Source organism: Catharus ustulatus, chromosome 2 (genome assembly GCF_009819885.2).
Source record: "Catharus ustulatus isolate bCatUst1 chromosome 2, bCatUst1.pri.v2, whole genome shotgun sequence".
Taxonomy (NCBI): domain Eukaryota; kingdom Metazoa; phylum Chordata; class Aves; order Passeriformes; family Turdidae; genus Catharus; species Catharus ustulatus.
The window spans coordinates 98,334,201-98,346,921 of NC_046222.1; the positions used below are offsets into that span (position 1 = coordinate 98,334,201).

Sequence of the window (12,721 nt, forward strand, 5' to 3'; positions counted from 1 at the left end):
CTCGTATCGGCTTTTGATCTGATAAGAACCGCTGGCTGCGAAACTAACCCCGTGTGTTCCCAGCAGCGCTTCCCTTTGTATTTCGGGAGCCATCTACTGGGAGCTATTAATAATTGCGCCTAGCCCCAATCCCCGTGACAAGCACTGCTACTCGAAGGAGGAGGAAACAGATTCAAATTCCAGCAACAGGTTCTGAAGCCACTCAAATTCTGTTAACGAGCATCGGGGCTACTCACACTCCAGTTGATTTCACTTGGGATGTCCAGCACACCTGAAATTGGCTGTCCCAGGGGTAGAAGCACAGCCCCACCATCTGCCATGGACGGATCCAGAGGCAGTGGAACAGGGTGAAGCTCCAGAACACCATTGATGATATCATTGTGTGGGCAATACAGCAGAAGTTTTTGAGAAAGGGAAGAAAATATTCTAAATTGTTCTGAGCAATAGTTTTGCCATAAAACAAAGTAAAGGTCAAAGGGACCTGCACAGGAGATGCAGCTCTAGGGAATACAGTGGTGAGAAGGGTGTTGCCACGTCTCAGTGGATGTGTTCATAAAATAACAGCAATGTCTCCACCAACTAGCAAGAAAGAAATAGAAACTTTCTTAGGCACTTCAGGTATCTGGAGAATGCACATTCCAAACTGCAGTCTGATTGTCAGCTCTCTCAAATGTCCAGGGAGAATGATTTCAACTGGGGCCCCAAGCAACAAGCCTGTGGACAAGTCAAGCAAGAGATATTCATGCTGTAGCCCTTGAGCCAGTCTGAACACAGGACAAGATATAAAGAATGTGCTTTACTCCACAGAGGGGGGAGACAGTCCTACCTGGAGCCTCTGGCAGAAAGTACCGGGGAGACTCAAGATTGATCCATGTGGAGTCACACTGACTCCAGAGGATTGAAAGCCCACTATACTGTAACTGATAAAGAGCTACTGATGAAGGTGTTCAAGTGGCTTTGGAAGTGATTGGTACCGGAGCACAGCTCCTCCTGGCACCCTGGCACTGGATGTTTGAAGGAAGGGTCCCCTCTTCACATCATGCAACTGATGGTGGCACAGTGATGATGGAATCAGAACTGGTTTGAGCATGCAACAATCCAACACCATGTGACATCTTTCCTGCCATGAAAAATTATGATGAAAGATGAAGACTGAGATAATGGATTGAATTAATTCAGTGGACTTTTATAAGGATGACCTATAGACATAGAGAATGGTATCAAAAGATGGAAAAGGTGATGGGGTATTTGGAGGTGTGGGACCTGGCATGACACAAATGGTATGGAATAAGGGTTGGATACTGTTCTGGTTTCAACTGGGACAGAGATATTTTCTTCTTCAATGCAATGCTGTGGTTTTGGATTCAGTATGAGAATAATGGTACTACACTTATGTTTTGGCCTATGTTTAGGGCTCCTTACCCTAAGTGAGGGACTTTGAATTCCATGCTCTGCCAATGAGGAGCTGCATCAGAGGACATAAGGGAGGATGTCCAGGACAGGTGACCAAAACTGGCCAACAGGATATTCCTTTGTTAGAAGTTATGCCCAGTATGTAAACTGGAAGGGGATGATTGCTGTTCAGGTCTGGGCTGGGCACTGGTCATCAGGTGCTGAGCAATTGTATAGTCATTACTTATCCTTTCTTGGTTTTGTGGGTTTTTGGTTTTTGGGGTTTTTTTGGTTTTGTTTGTTTGTTTGTTTGTTTGTTTTCTTTTTCCTCTGTCCTACTAGTAGTAGTAGTATCATCAGTTTATTATCATTAGCATTTTTATATTTTACTTTGTTCCAGTTATTAAAGTGCTCTTATCTCAACCCACAAGTTTTGCTTTCCTGTTCCTGATTCTCCTCCTCAGCCCACAGGGTGGAAGGGAGTGAGCAGCTTCTTGGTCATGTCCTGTTTGGGGTTAAACCATGTCACCAGCCAGAGGAGCAAACAGTTTGCTTTTCTTCCCCAGAAGATCCCTATGTGTTACTTTTTTTTCCTTCTTGTGTGGTCTTGCTCTAGTTGATGAGATATCTTCTGTAGCTCTGCTCTATAAATCTCCTTGGCAGTACAGACTTCAGCTTTGGCTCATGTTTTCTGAGCAATTCCAAGAAAAACGGACTGCTGTTCAATTAAAAAGTCATATATATTAATGCAAACATGTACCTCTGCTGCTCATGGATGCTACTAGAATCAGTCTGGGAGCAGCTCTTTAGAAAATATGATTTAGGATATTTTTTGATGTGCCAAAGTTTTTTATTTAAAAAATTAAGAAAGTTTAAAAATTAAACATGAAAAATATTATCACTATGAAATAAAATCTAAAGCAGAAACAGGAGCCTGAAGACATGATGATGTCTCAGAACATGTCCTTCTTGAGATTTATTTTTGTTTTTTGTTTAAAAGAAGTGCTCTTACAATTTTGTTGTTTTCATTTTCATGTTTTTGGGTTGAAGAGAAGATATGTATGGAAGCTATTGGGAACTGGGCAGTTTGATTTGATCCAACAAGTCGCTGTTGATTTCATAATGAGTTTTCTCATCAGGAAACAATTTTTAAAAAACAAATCAATATTAATTGCATTTTGAAGAGGTCATCGGGGATCATTTGAGTAAGCTGACAAAACCGTTACCTAAGTAAGAAAGATTTAAGGATAATCCATTTCTTGAATTTACAATAGCAACTTGCCATCAGTCATTTATCAGGCAGACTAAAAGCAAAGATTTTGAGCAAGGTGGTTTCTGTTATACTAATTTATAAATATGAGTATTACGCTTTAAAGCAAATTATTTGATATTTAGACCTCAAAATAGAACGATGTTCTGAACAAAAACTACCTGCCTGTTTGAAAGAGTTCTGTACCCCAATTATTCTCATCAAGAGGAAGGAGAAGATGGGAAGACAGCTTTTTTTTGTGACAAGCTCTGAATACAAGCTTGTATTTTAAAATTTTCATGTGGGTTCTTTCTTTCTGTTCTTTTACTGCTTGAGGAGGATATCTGAAAATACAGTGAGAATAAAGGAAGAAAAAGAGAATAAAGGCAGTGTGCTCCAAAGTTTGTCTGTTTAATGCCACATATCTCAGTTGGTAGTGAGAGATACTAACTCTGCTATAACCCTTTTCTTGACTGAGGTCATCACAGCTATAACAGCACCATTAGCAAATTAGCTGGGGACCTCGCTGTCCTGTCACTGCATGGGAAATAAATAAAAATTCACCTCCTTTCAAATAAAGGCAGATGGCATTTCAGTAGCTGAATGTCTTATTTTGGTAATACAATCTCTAAACACAGTTTACACAAAGTTTTAGGGAACAACAGATTTTCTCTCTTCTATTCCTGCATCCTTAATTAAGGGAATTGATTATTTTTACCTGAATAACTGAATTTGTGTTGCTTCATTATACCAGGCAGATCTAGTTTTTGCCACACACATCTAGAGAGGCTGCTAATTCTGGGGACCTGTGTGGACACTCGAACTTTCCCAGTGGAGGTCATAGTAACATCTAACATATTTCTGAGAAGGGGAAAGGGAGCTCCTATCATTTTGAGTTAGGTGATGCAAACGAGTTATGGTACAACTTCCTCAGTTTTTCTCAATGACAACATCTGTGCTGGATGGAGAAAATGTTTTATATTCTAACTAGCAAACTGTTTCTGTATCTATGAAATAGTTTGTGCCTGAACTTTGAGACGGTGATCTAAGAAACCAATCATTATTAGGTTTTTGTATAGAAAACCCTTTCCCTTTGGTCTTTACTAAGGTACACCTGGGCTGGAATACTTTCATTCTTTTGTTTTAACAAATATGATGTGGATCTACTCAAAAAGTCTGGATGTCCTTTTGCTCAGAAAAGTAGGACTAGCTATTACAGAGGGAGCTGTTATGGTGACAAGATCAAGAGTAAACAAAAAGCAGTAAAGTCTCAGTAACACCGTAACTGGATCATGTAACGCTCAAGGCCAACAGCTCAGCCCAAATCATTCCAGTCAGGATGAAATTCACCTGGCATGGCATGACAGTCCTTGAAGTCATCAACTGAATGTACAAGCATGTCCCTCTTCAGCTGCAAAAAGGGGTGAACGTGGTGTCTTGTTTCTCAGCCAGCCAGGGCCAGATGCAGACCTCCAACTTGCCCTGCTAATTCCACAGGATCCCGGGATACACAGCTTTCTTTGGGAAAGCCCAACACTCATGTGCATTCTTTCAGAAGAGGGTGTGTGTGGGGAAAAAGGGAATCAAGCCAATTACCTGGCACTGACTTTAATTTTTTATCCTCTGCCTGCAGACAGGCTTTAATTCCCTAGTGCCAGGTACATGATTTTAAATGAGACATGACCACAAAGGTGAAATGGTGTTTTTCTGAGATGGTGCCAGAATGAGCAGGCTGAAGATTTGAATACACAGACCTGGTTTTCTGTTCCAAATCCTAGAACCTCTCTCTGTTTTAATATGATACCCATAAAAACCTTTCAAGACTGAGACAAAATAAACCCCGGAGCATGTCTATATAAAGGCATTCAGCAGGAAGTGCTGAAATTTATTCAAATTAATTACAGTAGAGACCTCTGACTTTGAACTTCTAATTCACAACATGAGTAAAAAAGGAAATGGTGAAATAGGTTGTATTAAAGTGCAATGATGTGGGAAAACCATTGAAATAACACAAATGAAGCTGCAGTGAGAAATGAAACAACAGTCTCATCCAAGCAATGACAGTAAATTATGTTACAGATAATTTACAAAATAACTTACATAGATGAAGATAAGCTGAATCTCATGTTGCTATTCCATTGTTAAATATCAGACTAAATATTCCTGGTATTATTATAGCACACTATTATATGGAATAATAATAAAAAAAAGATCAGAGGATTTCCATGTTGAAAAAGATGCCTGAAGTAAAACCCTGATCAGCATTTATATTGCAGTACTGCAAGAAAACCAAGTATTTATGAATTGTAAAGTGACACATTCAGCAGCATGAAGACTATAAATACATCTTTTACATTGATACATCATATCTACACACATATACATATCTACACATGCAGATATATACACACAAGCACATACATGCACATATATAAGTGCATAAATATGTGTGTGTATATACATGCTTCAATTTGTGCTGACCTTGGTCAGCTGCATTTTGATTGCATCTGGGGTAGGGTTGCTTCTGCATCATTGTTAGGAGTGTTTGTCATTTAAGTTTTCTAATCTGTGCCTCTAAAACATACAATTCTGGCATAAAGATAAAATTTGGGGCTCAGCCATCAGCGAGTCTGATGATTAACAGCAGCTGCCATTGACATAATCTGCTGTGCTAGTGCTTCTGAAAAGTTATGCTCTTCATGTCCCCATTATTTTTCAATAATATGGTGCATGAATCAGTTAAAAACCTGTTTTCATATAAGCAAAAATATTTGATGGACAGGAATGAATACAGTATTTTATACATGTACTTAGTTTTGTACTGTTTGTAAGGAAGGAATGCAAAGAACATCTGACAAAGTGAAAATTTACAACATTGGCTTACATCATACCCTGAAAAATGGCAAATTCAGCATCACTCTTCCCTTAAAAAATTAAAATACTTATCTGTAGCATAAATCTGACTCTTCTCTGTGATTTTTTTTTCTCCTGTGCTCCCCTTTTCTAGAAAAATCATGTCATTGGATTTTTTTTCTCTTTCAATTAATCTGGAACAAACACTGTGGGCTAAAAATATGTTGGATTTCCAGCCCTCCTTTCCAGTTTGAAGAAAGACTCTTGACCCATTGTGCAGTTAGAATAGTTTCTTCTGCCTGTAACTGCATGTTGTGAGAGCTGAAAGAAACCATGCAATGACTGTTTATAAAAAAATCATTTAGTGAATAAGAACATTTGCGTTTCATTGTGCATCTGCACAAGAAAAAAGATACTACTAAATTGCCAAGAATATGTAAACACAGTGATCTTGGTAAAGAATTTGGTTGTGAGGCCAAACAAAATACCTCAGAAAAGAGCTAGTCCATTGCACATGTCACTAAAATGTTGGAAAGGATAAAGTAATAGTTTCTCTTGATGTTGTTGTGGTCATGTCTGCATCCCAGGCTCTAGGGAGCAGAAGAATATCCTGAAAACCCAAGAGAAAAGGGTGGACCAAACCTCCTTCCTTGTTGCCATGAGTCCCATTCACTGCATTGACCGAGGTATGTCCTTGGAGAAGGGGTTTCTTGGGGAGAAGAAATTGTAAACTTGGATTTATTTTCCTCATACCTATCCTGTACAGTGATTGCTATGTTATTTGTTTACAATGAGCATTTAGCATTGAACACATTTTGTTTGCTCACATTCAGATTCTGGCTGTTACAAAAAGATACAGTTCTGCAGAAACCTGATTGTGTGTCGAGCAGAAAACGCACTTTATGCTAACAGCTCTTCAGAGCAGAGACCTCTAAAAAATCCTATTTCAAATCATTTAACTTTTATTTACAATTCACATTCCATGCACTTTTCATCAGGATCTTCTGTGAGAACCTGTAAAAGTCACCACTAAAAATACTCAGAGCTGGCAACACAGCACTGGTGGTTCTCCAATGAAGTCCAATGTCCAGAACTCTGCAGCAAATGACAGTCTCCAGATTTACCTTCCAGGGAGGTGGGACAAGCATTTCATATTAGCCCTTAATGTCAGAGAAGCTGGTGCTACTGACGTTGCAGCTATCACTGCAACTTGATGATGTGCTCAAATTGCTGGAGGCAGTGCCTGATTCTGGGAAAAGGGACAAAAAAACCCACAGGAAAATGTTATACAGTGGTTGTTTTTCATTACTTTCTTTGATAATAGGAATCTTCAAAGAGACAACAATCTCATTTAAAATACATAGCCTACCAGAGCTGCTTAAAGATTGAGCTGATTTTGAGTTGCCTATGAGCATCAGCAGATTGTTTGCTGGAATCCAACCTTCTCTACCACTGCTCAGGTTCTTTACAAACCTAAAGAAAAGATATAAAAAAATTAGAAGTCAGACTTTTTCATTTGATGCCTTTGAAAGTTTTGCCCTAAACATTTGCCTTCTAAACACAGTTCTGCGTATAAAAATGTCCAAACACAGATCTGCGTACCAAAGTCCATCCTCCCCTTCACGAATCAGTTGAACTAGATCTCCACTTTTCACTGTAAATTCTTCAGAAACTCCTTTGTCATAATCAGTCACAACTGTATATTTACCGGGAGTCTAAATGCACACAGAGGAAAGAAAACAAATTATTTCTGTTGAGTATTTCAAGGTATGTTACAGCTTTTGTTATGCAATTATAATACTTTTCCCTTCTTTCTCAGGTACCTACATGCTGAAGATGGTGAAAATTTACACACTGTGGCATTAAAATTCTGCTGATTGATTGCATGCAAATTCAATACATTAATTCTCATACCCTGAAAAACATTAAATGAAATGTTCCCACTACAGCAATTAATTTATATGGCTACAGAAAACAAACCAAAAGAAACAGAAAACCTGGCAAACCCATGCCACAGTGTCTGTGTGGAAGTCTAGTGACATGGTCACTGAACCTGTCATGGCTTGATTGCTGTGTCATGGCACAAGCTACCACGACTTGAGGGACCTCCCCAGAGTACAAATGTGGGGCTGATTTAAGAGAAGGGGTTCTTCTCCATTGCCCTGGAAATATTGCCCAGCTGAGCCTTTCAAGGTAGACACTTTCCCTCCTGCCAGCTTCAAAAACATTCCTGAATCCCACCATACACACTGTACTGGTAGCACTTGCTTAGCTCCATAGGAAAGCATTTCTGGTTACCAGCTTCATCTCGCCTCCCCCTCCTCCTCCTTCTTCCTCCGCATCCGAGGAATTCAGCGGTTCTTCTGCACTAGACCAGCCGTCATTTTCTTCGGATGCATCAAGAGAATGGGATGGTTTGGCCCAGCCTTAGGGAAGGAACAGCCAACAGTTAATTTCCCAGCAGTGAGCTACTGACTGGGAGAAAGGTTCTCCTCACTGATGAGTTCATAAGTGATCAACATAAACAGGAGAAAAACTGAGACAGGAAGGTTATTACAGTCACTGGGTGAAATTCACTGCTGGCAAAAGTTGGCCTGTTTCCATCTGAGTAAGTGGAGTATGGAAATGCATGGCAGTGAATTTAGCCCTTTGGATTTATAAAGGGAAATGAATGGAGAGAATGCAAATTTCCAACTGAAAACCAAATATATAAAAATAGTTGTATAATAAATATATATTATACAAAGATAAACGAGGGGTAGGTAATCTTTTTTCTTGGGAGGAAGCAGCAGACAGGAACATACACTTTTTTGGAAGAGGTTGAACACACAGGGTTGTCACCCAAAGCGACCTAACCAGCTTGTTGGAATAAGGGATAGATAAGCGTTGCCTCCTTCACACTGTTAAGCACTGTCAAAAAATTCCACACAAGTTACAAGCACTCTGTACTTCACCTGACAAGGTAGCCCATTATTTAAGAGTGTTCAGCTGATGCAAGAATACTTAAGTACTCTGAACTATCTTCGTGTTGAGTCACTGCACCAAACACCATAACAGCAATCTCCTGCCTGTCATTTACTGCTTTTCTCTCTCAGGGTGAAGCATTGAATTTATTCATAAAGCTGAATCATATCCAGAGTGCACAAAATCCTCTTCCAAATAAAACTACATTAGATTTTATTAATGGGATGTTTTACACCAAGTTCAGCAGCTGCTAATAATGAAAAAAAGTCATAATAAAAGAGACAAGTATATGTAAGCAAGCTTTGGTTTCAAGCCAAATAGTAACAACAGTGAAACTCAATGAAAAGAATGAAAGGAAGACCAAACCTCCCATTTTATGTAACTATTAGTTAAATTGAGAAAGCACCAACATTTTTGCTTTGCACTGCTCCTGAGACATTTGTCACACAGCTGTTCATGCCAGTGCACTAGGAAAAGCCTGAGCAGGATCAGAATAGAGCCAAAGAAATCACAGAAAGGAATCACACCCAGAGCATGCCAAATGCAGTGGGACTTTTACCTTGCCTATGCTGCTGAGTGACCTGCACAAGACTGGAAGTACTGACCCATTTGGCCCTGTCCAGGGTTAAGAATGAACTTCTATCTGTGAAGAAACTGAGTAATGAATTTCTGCTGTATTCCATGCAAATTTCCTTGGAAGAAGCTTACATCTTGTATTTGGCTTGTTGGACACAGCTGAAACCATTTCTGTTATTTCTAAGTTAAGAATAATGCAACAAAAGAAATCTTGGTTTCTCTTAATTGTCCTAAGCTCTCATTAGAAACAAAACCAATGAGTTGCACAAAAGAAGAAGAAAGTGAAATCACTCTAAGTGCCTGTAACCTCATACTCACTGGGTAACAGCTTGGGTACATTTTGGGTAACAGCTCTTGTTCCTCAGCCTCTTTGTTTTCTCACATTGTGCTGATGTGCTAAGAGCAGACTGGCCTGATCCTGCCATAGCAATGATACTACTCCTCCTCTTCCAGGCTGGCACTCTACAATTAACAAGTCTGTATAAAAGCCCATCTTCTCCTGCTAAGGGAGGTGGTCACCATGGCAGTATTCATAGTAGCAAACAACGGGACTGAAATTATGCATGCACAGTCAATCTGTGTGTGCATGTTCTGCAGGGTGGGACTACATCAGAGCTGCCTATAAAGGCAGGAAAAGGGAAGGCAATCCTGAGAAAAGACAAGGTTATTCAGAAATTATTTTAGATATAATGATCCCAGGAAAACCAAGAATTCATTAACTGCTTCCCTTCAGAAATAATCTAACAGTTTTCTGCAAAGAGCTATGATCAGCCCACAACATCTAATTCTGACACAAATTCATATTTCTTGAGCTCACTACAGCATAAATCAGGGCAATACAGCAGTGGAAGGAAATGAATGGGGGCCATATGCTCTGCTGTGGCCATTACATGGTGCAGTTTCATTCCAAAATACCTAGGTCAGCTCCCTGCTTATCCCTCTTTGAGCTGAGGAAGGAGAGGAGATGAAGTGCCAGAAAAGAGATTGGAAGGTACAAGACAGAAGGAGGAGTTAGTAGATGTTTTAAATTATTTATTTGGTTTAGCAGTTTCATAAAGTAAGATGCTTCTGGGACAGAACACCAAATCAGATAAGTCTGTTCCAAGGACATAATAATTTTACTGTAAATCAGCAATGATCAAGGACTCTCTTCCTTGGAAAATTCCAGCAGCCAAGGAAAAGGTCATAAAACACACTTTTCTTTCAGACATTTTTTGGCCCTCAGGATTTCCATGGTACCTGGAGATCTCAGAGTTTTGCCTTCTCCCTGCAGAAGAATAACCTTGTAACTCTCATATCCACCCGTGTGGTGTTTCTGCAGGTGTCTAGCCCAGGATTAAATTGCCTGCTGCTCAGCACGGTGAGCGGTGTTGCAGTTTCCCCAGCACAGCAGCTGAGCTTGCACCATTTCCACAGACAAGACAAAGACTTCAGAAGCCTGGAGAGAAGGCTGATGGTGGGGATTGAAACAGCTTCACCTTTAGACTAATATTTTCTAAACGAGATAGTGGTGGAAAGAGTCAGGAGGAGAAGGACTGCTGTCCTTCTATTCTAGTTAATTAACCCTAAGAATTTGTACTCAAACTTTCACCATGAGCCCTGCTGGTTAGGAATGGGTTGTTTAATTGAAATACTTTCCTGTTCTCTGCTTAGCTGTGAGTTGGGAGGATGGGAGGCAAATTGCTGCAAAGGATTCGTTTAAGTCATCTGGGGTTCACAGGGTGGTAAAAGTTGCCTACTATGACCCAAAGAAGGATGCAACAAGGCTGTGTCTGCAGTAATAAATGCAGACCTAAAACATAAATTCCTCATGACAGTGATCTGAGTTTTGGAATTTCTTTTTCTCTTTCTTAAAAGTGAAATCCTCTCCACAAGGGCCCCAGACAGAAGGATTCTAACACATGGAAAACCATGGTCGCAGAGTAGCTGGACAGCCCTGTAATTCCTTTAAACACATGGCTTTCGGCTCTTTCTTCAGCAACAGATCTCTTTCCCCCTGTCTTCTAAAAACTGTGTTCCCCCTGTCTTCTATACTACTTTATTTAAACCAAGGTAAAACTTCAACCAGTTGTGCTAATAAGACCAGCATATGTAGATCCACTTGAAAAAACACAGCTGATATCAATACTCCTGCACACAACAGCATCATTTAGGTATTCTCAGCACTCTGATGTAACATATCACATGAGGGATGTGTGGGTACTTGTGGAGGAGAAGATGTGGCATCACTGTACCTCTTAAACCAAAAGGAGTTGGGTCACTCACTACTTCGTGCCGTTTGGCTTTTTTGTCAGGACTGGTAGGAGAAGCTGCAGGAGGATGAATAGGTAAAAAACACAGAAGAGAGATATGGAAGAACTGGAGAAAAGATAATAGGTGGATTGCATGCTAAATACCTTTGAGTTTACACTGGAAAACAAGTGGATTTCTGTAATCTAATTTTAGCTGTCACTGGTGCATGGTAGCAGAAAGAATTAGGTATTTACACGTAGTTATTTGAAGATAAATTGACAAATTTCTTTTACAGTAATAGATGAAAATATATGCAAACTTTTCTAAATTGACTAGACATCAACTGAATACACTTAACTTCAATTTCAGACAAACATTACCAAATTAAGCAATAATTTTTAAGTAAATCTAGTGCTACAGCAATACCTGGTCCTGTAAGAAGGATCATTGGCAATGTCTGGCTTTTAGCAGAAGAAGATGGAGTTTCTGTCAAGGCAAGCATGGGACATTAGTGCTCACCTCAATAGCATTAGATACACAATCCTAGGGTCTCTCCAGAAAGAACTCAAAGGTAATTGGGTTTTAAACAGGCATTCTGGAAGGATGCTTGTGGGGGAAAAATACCATGCTGTTGAACAAGTGCCATCACCTTAATGCAATTCAGACTGTTCAAAGACAGCCCTTCAAAGCAAGAAGTGACTGTACCAGTGTGATTACTTGGCTGGAGGAAGCAAGAAAAGTCTCAAACTCTTATTGCCTGTTTTAGAAGAAAAGAGGCAAAGACCATTTCTGGAAGAATAGGGAAATCCTTGTTTATTTTTCTATCCAGCAAAACAACATTGTCATACACATTCTGCTGTAGTTATTTATACTTTGAGAATTTTGTTAGCAAGGATGCCAATAAAAAATCCTCTATAACACCTTCACAGAATCACCTTGATTCCTTTTTGCCAAGTACAAGTGCATTTGGGGCAGATCCACTGAAGCTAGAAGCAGGCCAGGTGTCTGGTCAGAAGACAACTTCCTTCCCCTAGTTTTTCTAAAGGAATATAAAGGCCACTATAAACTCTGTCCTTGGCCTTGACAGTGAGATTGGAGGCACTGGAAACCACACTCTTTCTCTTGCATCTCCCCAGCACTACTTTTCCTAGCTGCATCTCCCCCTCCCACTCTGGAGCTGTTTTCCCTTGAAATCTCCTGTCAGAGGCACTGACTAAGGAACCTAGCTTGACCTTGGAAGAACAAGCTAGTGTGTACACTGTACACCTATCACACTACACACACATACAAGGTGATGCTTCAATTACAGCCTTACACAAAAAACAGTCTAGCCTTTTTTTCAAGTTACCTTTCTGACTTTTGAGGTTAGTAAAGCCCTGCAGCGTAAAGCGCTTTTTTGACAGTACAGAGCATTCTGAGGTAGAGCTAGTGTTGTCTACAAAGGAAGAGAGAGAG

General features: G+C 39.9%; 1 protein-coding gene across 13 annotated transcripts in view; it reads right to left on the minus strand.

Moving 5' to 3' along the window:
- Positions 1–5,358: 5,358 nt before the first annotated feature.
- MCF2L (MCF.2 cell line derived transforming sequence like) overlaps positions 5,359–12,721 on the minus strand; it is a 143,208-nt gene continuing 135,845 nt past the window's right edge. For 6 of the 13 annotated variants that reach the window (XM_033051204.1, XM_033051209.2, XM_033051212.1 and 3 more), the window contains 7 exons: positions 12,615–12,701; positions 11,693–11,752; positions 11,269–11,343; positions 7,793–7,920; positions 7,097–7,209; positions 6,864–6,967; positions 5,359–6,743 (listed from right to left, as the gene is read on the minus strand). In XM_033051204.1, coding sequence (XP_032907095.1) covers positions 6,649–6,743; positions 6,864–6,967; positions 7,097–7,209; positions 7,793–7,920; positions 11,269–11,343; positions 11,693–11,752; positions 12,615–12,701 — 662 coding nt within the window. In that variant the 3' untranslated portion in view covers positions 5,359–6,648. The remainder of the gene's footprint in view (positions 6,744–6,863; positions 6,968–7,096; positions 7,210–7,792; positions 7,921–11,268; positions 11,344–11,692; positions 11,753–12,614; positions 12,702–12,721) is intronic. The other 7 variants (XM_033051214.1, XM_033051216.2, XM_033051217.2 and 4 more) reach the window with 4 other exon arrangements.